Source organism: Bactrocera tryoni, unplaced genomic scaffold (assembly GCF_016617805.1).
Source record: "Bactrocera tryoni isolate S06 unplaced genomic scaffold, CSIRO_BtryS06_freeze2 scaffold_91, whole genome shotgun sequence".
NCBI classification, from domain to species: Eukaryota; Metazoa; Arthropoda; class Insecta; order Diptera; family Tephritidae; genus Bactrocera; species Bactrocera tryoni.
The window spans coordinates 1873-13812 of record NW_024396556.1 but is presented as its reverse complement, the minus strand read 5'-3'; the positions used below and the strand labels follow the sequence as shown (position 1 = coordinate 13812).

The following is an 11940-nucleotide window of genomic DNA, read 5'->3' as shown; positions in this document are numbered from 1 at the left end:
TTTTTCAAGCAAGTTCTTCTCATACAACTCATTCTGATCAAATCCCTTTCGAGCAGAGTCGTCTTCATTTCAAAGTTTTCACCGTTGGAGTCACTTGAATCATCGTCACACTCGCTTTCTTGTATTTCTGATAGGGGTAGTTCTTCGAAAACTGGCATTGAGATTTCAGCTGAATGAGGCACTGGGCATATAGCCGATAGTAAACAAGGATACTCTATCTTACATTTATTTTTTTTGTTATAACCTGACGTTTTCACCATACAGAAATAACAGCCACTTGAATGATCTCTGGGCTCTCGCCAACTCATTGGTATACCAAATGGAATTTTATCACGTGTTCCTTTAGTCCACATTCGTAAACTCTCGACACACTGCTTGCACACCTTGTAAGTGGCCCAAGCTTTATCCTGATCACCGATTTTTATTTTAAAATACGCTAAATAGGCTTGCCTGACAAATGGACTGATGTTTCTCCTTTGACTTGGAATAGTAAAACTGCCACAAATATAGCAAAACGAATCAGCACTGTTCCCAGAGGGACTTGGAAGTAGGAAAGAATTGGATACTTTCTACTGAAAAAATAAGTAGAGGTACTTTCCTACAATAATACTATCTAATTTCGTTTTTCTGATCAATGTCATTGGAGCGAAGGACCTCCACTTCGCTTACGAATTCATATGACGGAAAGTACTTTCCCCACACCTAATTTTGATTAATTCAGTAGGTAGTTACTATAAACTCAGTATTTCGAATACTTAGAAGTACTTTCCTCCAAACTATTTTTTCTATTACATACTAGTAACTACTTACTATAAACCTACCAATAGCAGAAACAGTGGACACCATTAATTTTATTTAAATATTTTATTTTTTAGATTTTAATATGGAGTTTGTTTCGAAATGACGATTTTTCGCCAGTTTTAAAGCTTTTCGCAAGTTTTTAACAAACTCGCCATGGGAATATCCTTCTTTCATTGCTGCCTCTGAAATCATAAAAAATTTTAGAAAATATGTATATATTTTTTCCTTTCTAAAATTATTTACCAAACAAGCAGTCTATTAACCCCTTGCATTCCTTTAAGGAGTATTTGGAATGAATGCCATCGTAGTTCAACTGAACAATAAGACTCCTTTCGAAAATACCCTCAACAGATTTAATGCCTATTATATTTTTAATGATTTTTATCTATAGAAAAATGGGTATAATATTTATTAGTCAAATAGTGAAACTTAAGGGATTATATAGACAACTTACATAGTCTGCACTGGAACCTGCCACTATATCTGCATTCAGTTTTTTTAATGTTTCCAAGTTGGACAACGGGAACACACTTCTCGTTCCATAGGAGCCTACATCTTTTTCAAATAGCTGCTTAAACATCGCCAACGTTTCTGCTTGTTGTCTCTTTATGATGTTTTGGTTGGCTATAATGATATCAAGTTTTTCTAATAAACACAAACATTTTGATTAAAAACATTGAAATTATGAACTTTGTTATTGACATTACCTTCTAATTTAGTGTTATTCGTTGTATTTATATTGGTAAACTCGCTAGAAGCGATCAAGAAATCAGAATCAGGGATTTGCGACTTAAATAAAGACATCTGCAATTAAACATAAGTGTAATAATTTTCATTTAAAACATATAAAATTTTTAGATATCTAAAATTTATAAAAATATTACCAGATGACGTTATGAAGAATGGGCATCATGACGATTTATTCTCCATAAAGCAAAGCTGTATATTTATAATTTATATCACTTATTTTGAATATTTTTAAATCAGAACATATATCTTTACTCGATATTACTATTCCTAATGCTGACAAAGATTGGACTGGTTGCGTGAAAAAATTATCAAAGTTCAAAACTCTATTGCTCACTATATATTTCTCATCATCTATTTGCTTAAATTCCTTAATTTTGAAGGGAATGCAAGGAGTTATACAGCAGTAATTATTGGGTTGAATTGTTGATAAAAAAAAATGGCTTTCAAATGAAATTATTTCTCTCGATTTGTTTTAAAACCAACCACTGGACTTTTTGATGACACTACTACTTCATTTACATATAAATTATTAAGCTGTTGAAGAACTCTTGTTGGGCATTTAATTTTGTTTTTTATGTCTTGCATGAAATTCTCAAACTTGTATGCAGTAAAGTCCATGATAAACCCTATTTCTCTTATGCACTGCGGTAAATGCAGCAAATTATGTACATTATAAGTAACTGCCATCTCAGAGTAGAGCTGGGGAAGAGAATTACAAATTTCTTTAATAGCTGGTCGCTTACATCCAAGTTATCAAAATAGCTTTTTTTAGAACATAACAAACGATAGGCGCAATGCAAAATTAAAAAATGATTGTAAAGCTTATCACTAATAATGCCTTTCAAAACAATGGGGCCAGTATACAAAAGAAACTGCCTAAACTCAGTTGCCTTCCAGAATTTTAATTCATCGAGGCTTCTTGGTTTTCTTGAAAATTCTTTTGGCATAAAAGTACCTAAAGCAAGTAAACGTTTTGAAATCAGTTCTTTATCTTTTTTTTGCAATTTGAAATTATTTGTTTTACGGTTTATAATGCATATCAGCATTTTTTTTGTTACTCCTAGATCCAATAAATGCATGGGATCTAGAGGAAACTGCGATACCATTTTTATTCCAAGCTTTTCGAGCTCTGAAGGAATATTTTTAAACATGTTATTATGATGTTCAGGGTGCACACGATTTTAAAAATCTAAATCCGTCCTTTATCGCACCTTTTTATTGTGCTATAAACCACAACATGTTCAATTGTTTTCCTTTCTGTGTGTGCATTTGTGGCAACCATAATGAGTACATTGTGACCTACAACCCCTGTAACATATGCTCTTGCAGGGCGTCACAAATAAATGCTCTTATCTTTACAGCTATAGGTTGTTTATTGATGAGAACTCCTTCTTGCATTATTTTTTTTAAATCATTATTAAAATCATGTAGGTGGTACTGATCTACACTTACAGGTTTAGAATACCGATAAACGCTCCTATTAAAAATACATATTTTTCTTTCATATTTTCTATAGAGCCTAATATTGGCCATAGCGACCTTTTGGAACTTTTAAATAAAGGAAGACCATCAATGCCTATATCTATCACTATTTCAGAAATGTTTTTAATCCTATCAGAAATTTTTTGTAAGTGATAGCTAATGCCTATATGGAAATATTCGCCAGGATGAACGCTTTTCACAATAATTTTTTCGTTTTGTCCTATTAGACCATGTAACGACAAAGGGACATCCAAACCTTCATCTTGCAAAATTGATAATAATGAGTTTACTGAATTTCTACTTGGGCTGTACTCAAAGTACCACTTTTTCAGTTTATATTTTAAATCATTTTTTTTTAAGTTAGATGAACTTGGATTATCTAGAAAACAACAAACACGTGGTAATTAAAAAAAAAGATTATTTATGTTGAGTTTAACTTACTATCATCAATTTCATTGGAAATGTCTTCCATAAATATTTCGTTTTCATTGAAAATGTTTTCTAGCTAGTAAATGCGCAGCTGCTAATCTTTTTATATGACGTTTGCCGAAACCGCGTATCATCTGATAATATTATTAGTATGTACGATATTTATGTATATGTATATAACATATTTAATAAAATTTAATGATTAATAAAATTTGATGTTAGTACTTACCTTGATAACTATATATGTATATATATGTATCTCCACTTTTCTATAAACTTTATATTTATTGCTTAATTTATTTGCAACACCCACAAACAAAATTCTTCTTTAAAGTGACAAATAACTTCATGGACAAGAACGTTTACCAAAAAATGCCGTTACTTCTTGAAAAAAAAAAATTCAACATATCAAATACAACAACAGAAATTTGTACAAGTATACAATTTGCTGAAATCGTATTGTGGTGGGTAATGAGTTTTATTTTTCAAATGAAATTTAAATAAAATTCAACATGATCTGCTAGAATACAACAACAGAAATTTGTACAAGCATACAATTTGCGGAAATCGTAAGCGGCTTAGTAGCGAGGTTGAATTAAATTTATAAACTTTTCTTCATTGGCATATCATCAATTTACGAAGTAATCACTTTCATCTTCCATAGCCAATAAGTTCTTTCAAAACTAATGAAATATAGAAGTACTTTTTCCAAGTTCCACTGGGGTATATGTGACCTGGTCTACGAAAAGGGAGCTAACGTGCGAAAACTAGTTTTCTGGGAAAAGCTGTTAAAAATAATCGTCAGTTTCTCGTTATCTCATTAATTGTTCTCCTTTTTTTTGACACCTAAGCCCCCTTTCCGTAGACCAGGTCACATATATGTAAGTATGAAAATTTTTTTTTTATTTTGTTTTCTTATGTACTTCACTTCGTTATAATTTTAGCATAATTATTGTAATGCATATTCATATAAGCATTATGTAATTATACTTGTTTATATGTATATATATGAAGTTATACATATGTAGTTAAAATATATTGTTGAATATTCATTCATAAAAATATGTACATAGTTGGAAAAAACATATTTCAAAAGAAACTTTGTGCAAGTTTATGCGTGTAAGTATGTATGTGCTTAAGCAATGTAAACATAATAATGTATGTATGTATGTATGTTCGTTTTTCTTCTCTTCTCTGTTTTTTTTTTTTTGTTTTTTGTTTTTTGTTTTATATATATATAGTATATATAGTATATATATATAGTATATAGTTATATATGGAAACGATACCACTCACTTAGATTTCCTCCAGAGGCATGGGTTTTGAATTTATTTTCCTTTTAAAATGTATATGTACGTGTCACTTAACTTTTATTTCAGTTTTTCACTCTATAACAACCTTATTTTTATTGCTATAATTTTTTTTCTTCTTTTTTTTTCTTTTAAAATGTATATGTACGTGTCACTTAACTTTTATTTGAGATTTTCACTCTTTAATAACTTAATTCCGTGTTTTTTTTTTTGCACTTTTAATATGAAAGTATGTGTGTTACTTCGCTTTCATTTCGGCTCCCACTCTTTAATCACCTTATTCTTTATTTTTTGTTCACTTTGTAATAACCATTTTTAATTGTGTATTTTTGGTTAGTTTCCCATAGTGCTTTTCACTAGGGCTCGAAATACCATGTTCACTGATTTACAAATATCATCACCTTGAATAAGAAAACTACTCCTTCTTCCTTTTCTGACGAAGGTATCACCGTATGTTTTTATTAGAGCAAAAGGAAAAAGCAGGGTTTTTTTTTTTGAAAATAAAAAAAAGGTGCGTGGAGTCCCTACGCACGGATGAAGTTATACTTCTTAGTGATGTTCCAAGAAATGCATATGATTTTGGATGAAAGAAAACTAGAAAACTTAAATTCACATTTTATAAATCTATTATGCACATAAAATGAAGAATAAGGCAAAGTCTAAATGAAGGAACTTTGACTAGAAAAGTAGTTCTGTCTCTTCGTTGCGAAAGAGAATATGCAGCGTAATCATCTCTCTTTTGTAATCCATCAACACGCGTTGAAGGCCCAGCAGTTATCGGTGCGCGTTCAGAAATTGAAATCATATTTTCATCACTTATCAATATACTTATTACATGTGCGCGCATTGACTTGCATGTTCATACATTCATATATACTTCTATGTACATATATTTGCATACATTGCCAAACAAATAATGCACAAGCATACAAACATACATATGCGTACACATAAGAATATGTCACCAACAAAAAATTGATCTTCACAAGACAATATGGCAGCCAAATTGCCGAAGAACAAGTGTAGTACATTTTACAACAAAAACGAATTCATTTATGAACGCAGGCGCAAATTCCACAAGCGATCTCGCTTCATTCATGAAATCAGAGGCCGTAACTTTTCCTCGAGCATGCCTTTGCCAACAAGTCGTTTTTTCGCGACAATGGCAAAAGCCAAAAATCATAAATTGCACAACTTTCTGGTGCTTCTCGCAAAAATCTGCGTCGATATGTATTCACGATCATACGTATACATACATACACGTTTAAGCATGTTTGTAGGCGAAGCTGCTACAGCGGCAAGGGGTGACAATCGGCGGCCATTACTTTACTTATGCCATAGAAATTCTATTGCTAAGAATATGGAAATGACAACGAAATAATGCAAATATGCATATTTCTAAAGGTCATTAATTTCTTTGAAGAAATGAAAGGAATGAATGATCCTGAGAAGTATAGTCTTAACTTTTCAACGGCCAACGCAGAGCATTTCAACCAAAAGGAATTTATTCATTAAAATCACCACTCAGAAGTCGTTTTATCCGTTGTAAGCGAAAGATTTTCGAAAAAACATCATTACTAATATGCCACAAGACAAAATTAGAAATGAACTTCTTAACCTTACGCTGTCAGATAAAACGAAAATACTTCGTCATCGCGGGTCGATTTCCAAAAAATGTAAATGAATTTTTCAAGGACCAACGCAGGGTATTTCAACAAAAGGTCACATAAAATAGTTGAGAATTCGCAGATATGAAAGACAAAGGAAAGAAAAAGGAGTATAACTATGTACGAGTATATATACGCACACATGTGAATAGTCACCACGTCATCGCGGGTCGATTTACAAAGAAAGTAAATGAAGACTGACCAGAGAACTTAAAAGTATAGAGAAGATGCAGGTTCGGCTGCGAACATTTGATAGATTCACATTAGGGAATTCGCCGCATTTGTTAACATTGTAGGTCGGAATTCGCCTCGCAATTTTAACATTTTTTACACTTCTCTCACATATTCTAACCGAGAACATGAAGAGACAGAAATATATGTATGTATTTATAAAATGATTTCTCTGATATTCCATAGGATGGAAATATGTATGTAGAACTCTTTTATTTTTGATTTCTTATTTTTCAAATTATTTAATGCTAATTTGGTCTTATTTTTTTATAATAACTCATTTTTAATATATAAAAGACTAGCTGACCCTGCAGTCGTTGTCCTGCGTGAAATTATGTGGTTTAGAAATGAAAAAGTTGAATTTATCATTTCACTTTTTTTCAATGTATCTCAGCTTGATAAACAAAAGATGGTTTTCCAACTCGTGAGCAGGCCACGTATATATGGCCGAGTGAAAAACATATCATTTCCAAATGTATACCATACACTATGCGACTATCCTTGTGTCTCAAATGCAATTTTCACTGGAAACTGAATACGTTTGAACTGAAATGGCAAATCGTTAGAACTCAGAGGAATTCATAGAATCAAGCATTCTGCCCCTTTGTATTCGATAGCTGCGTCACAATCAGTCAGGTTCCATTACACAGTTTCGGCGCCTGAAGATTGTGGCACATAATAACGACAGATCCAACTTCGAGACGCAAATGATGCGGTGGCATACCAAGCCTATTCAAAGAATTTAGAAATTTCACGATCGATCAATTTGTATGACCGCAAGTCTCCCGGAATTTGACTTTGAATCTTCCATTTTAAGTCAACAACATCGGTATTTTTGGCAGCTAACATTGCGCGTGCACTTAAGGAATTGTAGTTACGATAATTTGTCCAATGTCCGAATATTCGTGATGAGTTCATCTTTAATGAATTGGTAAAGGGAAGATGGAATTGATATCAAACCACCGGAAGTATCAACCGGGATTTACCCATTTCCAATTCTTAGCGAATACGATGTAAAATGTCTTCGGCAATGTCATTTTTGTTCGTATTCCATAATTGACGCTAATTTGACGCTGATCATCGCGAAAAGTGAGCGAACTTCATTCCAGTGAATATCATGCTCCAGCAATTGTAATTGTAATTGTAATTGTATATATAATATCAAGATATTTCCGAATAGAGCAAGTTCTCGCAAACGGTTCACTGACGAAAGTTGAGAAAAACTCGTAAATGTTAATTTTGCTGCTGGGGGTGTTTTCTCTGTCTGTACTGCATTCTCTGTGTTAAAATAGACTATTTGGTCATTCTCCAAATTAACTGCGAGACGCACAACAGTCGGAAAACGTTCATGAATCGCAAAAGTAAATAGCATACAAAGCGCTTTATTGCAGTTCACGTATCGACCGTATCGTTCAAGATCAGTAACCGCCATGTTGCTTCCTTTGGAGACGTATTTACACACGTATTTTATCGATTACACCAAACTGCAATACGCAACATTGACATGACTTTTGAATGTGAATTAGACAACAGTGGCGAATATGGGACGATCCATATGTTGTCGACTTCGATGTGTTGTTAACTTCGATATTCACGCCTCTAAATTGAATGCTAAATGTTCTGCCATTGTCATCTGGTGAGCGACGCTCATACATTGGATATCCATCATTTCTAGTTTGTGTTTCCGAAAGAAAAGCACCTGGATAGTGTTTCGTACATTTATTGTCAGACATACAAACCGAAGTGGTATGGTGATGTCCGTAAGGTACATGAACCATATTGGTTTCGTATAATTCTGCTTCTATCTCTGGATCAGGAATTTCCGCAGAAATGATTTCATCAATTTGATTTGGTGTAACCACCATCCACCATCCAAAGAAGAATATGTGCGTGCGGCAAACCTCTCTTTTGCCACTCAACAAAGTACACCCAGCATCTAACAGCACCACATATACGTTGTTTTAAGATAAAGTTTACAAAACAGCACAACTGTTGTTTGAAAAGTTGTCCACTGACATCGTGACGATCGCTTGCTGATTGCCCGCGACCCATAATTTCATTCGTATGTCATCGCATCCTGGGAATACTCGGTCATGTGCCATGGGCTGTCAATATACATACTTATGTTGATGCCAAAACGAACGTGACCTCTTCGTGGCATCATAACAAATTTCAATCTGTAATTGAGCACTTTGTGTGAAACACACATAACGTTTTCACGGAATAAATTTCAATCATTTTTTTTGAATAACCGGAATAAAGAAAGCAAACGAAAAATTTGACAACTGAAAAACAAAAGGAAAAATGTTGAAAAAAAATTTTTGTATGAAAAAAGTATCTTTTTTGGAATTGTCCAACTTTCCGACTTTTCCTCACGAAAAGCATACTCCACAGCGAACAACCTCTGAAAATTTCATCAAGATTGGTTCAGCTGTTCTCGAGCATTAGCGTTACTAACAGCATTCATTCGTTCATATGGGAAAAAAAGGGCTCTTTTTGGGAGTTTTCCGGCAATTAATCGAATTTTTTTCACCATAAAAACTATCCTTGAGCCTCAACGAACATTTTAAAAAAAGAATTGGCAAAATTAGTCCAGGCGTTTTTGAGTTATGCGCCAGCATTTAAAATCATGTTCGTTTTTATTTCCTTTTTAAAATCGTATTTGAAAATTTATTTTCTTCATATTTTTTTTTTTTTTGGAAAATTTTCCAGAATTTTCTTAAGTATTCTTCTTGTTTGGGCGGAGACCTGTCCGAATTGGTAATCACCAAAATCAGTCCAGGCGTTCTCCAGTTATAAGCTGGCAATGGCGCTAATGTCACTTTCTTTTACCTAAACATTATGCGGATATTTTCATGATCATAAGCAATGTAATTTCGCGTTTTGCCGTCGGCATTTCAATTTCTCATGCTTCAATTTTTGCTTTCAACCAAGAAATCACTTGTATGTATGTGTGCAATGTATGCCTTTGCGTTTCGCCGTCGGCATTTCCATATTGACATGCAAAAGTAATTTATGTACATATTTCAATGGCCCAATTTTGTATATTAAGACAAGTGTCAATAATTGCGCCAAATTTAAATATATTATATATCATTTGTAAATATGTTTTAAACTTTACATAAAATTGAGAAGTCAATAATTGCGCCAATTTTCATAAAGTTGGAAATTTTGCGCGAATAAGACGTGTGCGGGTTAAGTCGTGAATTTTACTTATATTAATTAATTTGAAAGTGCCGAAAAATGCGAAACGAAATTTCAATAAATTTAAATAAATTTAAGTAAATTTACATGTATTTTCATTTATATTTAATTGTCAATAAATTTTTTAAAAATTATTTGCCCTAGTTGTCCATTTTTTATTTTCTCACACATTTCAGCCGATTTTTGTATAGAAATTTGACCGGCGTAGAAGCAAAGTGCGAAACGTGCGTGCGTCGTTTGCACATTTTTATGTATGTTTGCGAATGCAAATGTTCTACAAAAGCATATTTCTATACTTAAACAAAATTATTAGAACCATCGTATGTTTCTTACATGCATAACCAAACCATACTTAAGTCAGCGCAACCTAAGTGTCAATGGTGGTGTTGGTGGTAAGCGCTTGGAAAGTCAAGATGCTACCACAGGTTCGAATCTCGACAGAATAAATTTTTAATTTTTTGCTTTTAACATCGTATACTATACAAATAAATATTTTTCTTACTAATAGAAATTAAATTTATCACAGCAATATTATGTATATGTATATTATGTATATTGCTGTGATAAATTTAATTTCTATTAGTAAGAAAAATATTTATTTGTATAGTATACGATGTTAAAAGGCATACATCTTCTATCCTATCTTGTGTATGTATATATCTGCACATGCTCATATGAGTGTATGAATACACATGTGCGCGTTCAGAAATTGAAATCATATTTTCATCACTTATCAATTCCTTATTACATAAGCGCGCATTGACTTGCATGTCCATACATTCATATATACTTATATGTAAATATATTTGCATACATTGCCAAACAAATAATGCACAAGTATACAAACATACATATGCGTACACATACGAATATGTCACCAACAAAAAATTGATCTTCACAAGACAATATGGCAGCCAAATTGGCGAAGAACAAGTGTAGTAAATTTTACAACAAAAACGATTTCATTCATGAACGCAGGCGCAAATTCCACAAGCGATCTCGCTTCATTCATAAAAACAGAGGCCGTAACATCTCCCCGAGCATGCCTTTGCCAACAAGTCGTCTTTTTCGCGACGATGGCAAAAGCCAAAAATCATAAATTGCACAACTTTCTGGTGCTTCTCGCAAAAATCTGCGTCGATATGTATTCACGATCATACGTATACATACATACATATTTACGCATGTTTGTAGGCGAAGCTGCTACAGCGGCAAGGGGTGACAATCGGCGGCCATTACTTTACTTATGCCATAGAAATTCTATTGCTACGAATATGGAAATGACAACGAAATAATGCAAATATGCATATTTCTAAAGGTCATTAATTTCTTTGAAGAAATGAAAGGAATGAATGATCCTGAGAAGTATAGTCTTAACTTTTCAACGGCCAACGCAGAGCATTTCAACCAAAAGGAATTTATTAATTAAAATCACCACTCAGAAGTCGTTTTATCCGTTGTAAGCGAACGATTTTCGAAGAAACATCATTTCTAATATGCCACAAGACAAAATTAGAAATGAACTTAAACCTCACGCTGTCAGATAAAACGATATACCTCGTCATCGCGGGTCGATTTCAAAAAATGTAAATGAAGACTAACTACAGAAATGATCCTGTAAAGTATAGCCTTAATTTTTCAACGGCCAACGCAGAGTATTTCAACCAAAATATACGCAAAAATAGTTGAGAATTCGCAGAAATGAAAGACAAACGAAAGAAAAAGAAGCATAACTTCAATAATGCACAAGCATACAAACATACATATGCGCAGCAGCAGCAAGGAAAGAGGTAACAATCGGCGATCCATTGTATATTTCTTTCATGCATAACCAAACCATAATTAGGACAACGCAATACAAGTGTCAATGGTGGTGTTGGTGGTAAGCGCTTGAAAAGTTACGACGAGTACGTAGGTACGTAGGTTCGAATCCCAACAGAATTTATTTTTAATTGAATATGTCACCAACCAAAAATTGAAACATTGTTCTACAAAAACAACAACAGCATAAGCATGGCAACATTGTGTTGTTGGTAGAAAAGCCGAGCTGTGCCGAAAGAAACGAA

The 11940-nt window shown here is 33.2% G+C and overlaps 1 protein-coding gene and 2 pseudogenes across 1 annotated transcript; all 3 read right to left on the bottom strand.

Moving 5' to 3' along the window:
* Window positions 1-864: 864 nt before the first annotated feature.
* LOC120782045 lies at window positions 865-1605 on the bottom strand. The gene is made up of 4 exons (XM_040114200.1): window positions 1509-1605; window positions 1256-1446; window positions 1045-1186; window positions 865-983 (listed from the first exon to the last, which is right to left on the bottom strand). The coding sequence occupies exons 1-4, from the start codon at window positions 1603-1605 to the stop codon at window positions 865-867; spliced, it is 549 nt and encodes a 182-aa protein (XP_039970134.1).
* Window positions 1606-6291: 4686 nt separating this feature from the next.
* Window positions 6292-6483, bottom strand: LOC120782048 (annotated as a pseudogene).
* A 4824-nt stretch (window positions 6484-11307) lies between these two features.
* Window positions 11308-11506, bottom strand: LOC120782047 (annotated as a pseudogene).
* Window positions 11507-11940: the final 434 nt, after the last annotated feature.

What these genes read in the sequence shown, in the direction of transcription:
- LOC120782045 (XM_040114200.1), bottom strand. Translation starts at nt 1,605, where the DNA reads ATGTCTTTATTTAAGTCGCAAATCCCTGATTCTGATTTCTTGATCGCT. An exon ending in CAGGTTCCAGTGCAGACTAT is followed by an intron (nt 1,187 to 1,255) that starts GTAAGTTGTCTA and finishes ATTTTTCTATAG; the next exon opens with ATAAAAATCATTAAAAATAT. An exon ending in GTTAATAGACTGCTTGTTTG is followed by an intron (nt 984 to 1,044) that starts GTAAATAATTTT and finishes TTATGATTTCAG; the next exon opens with AGGCAGCAATGAAAGAAGGA.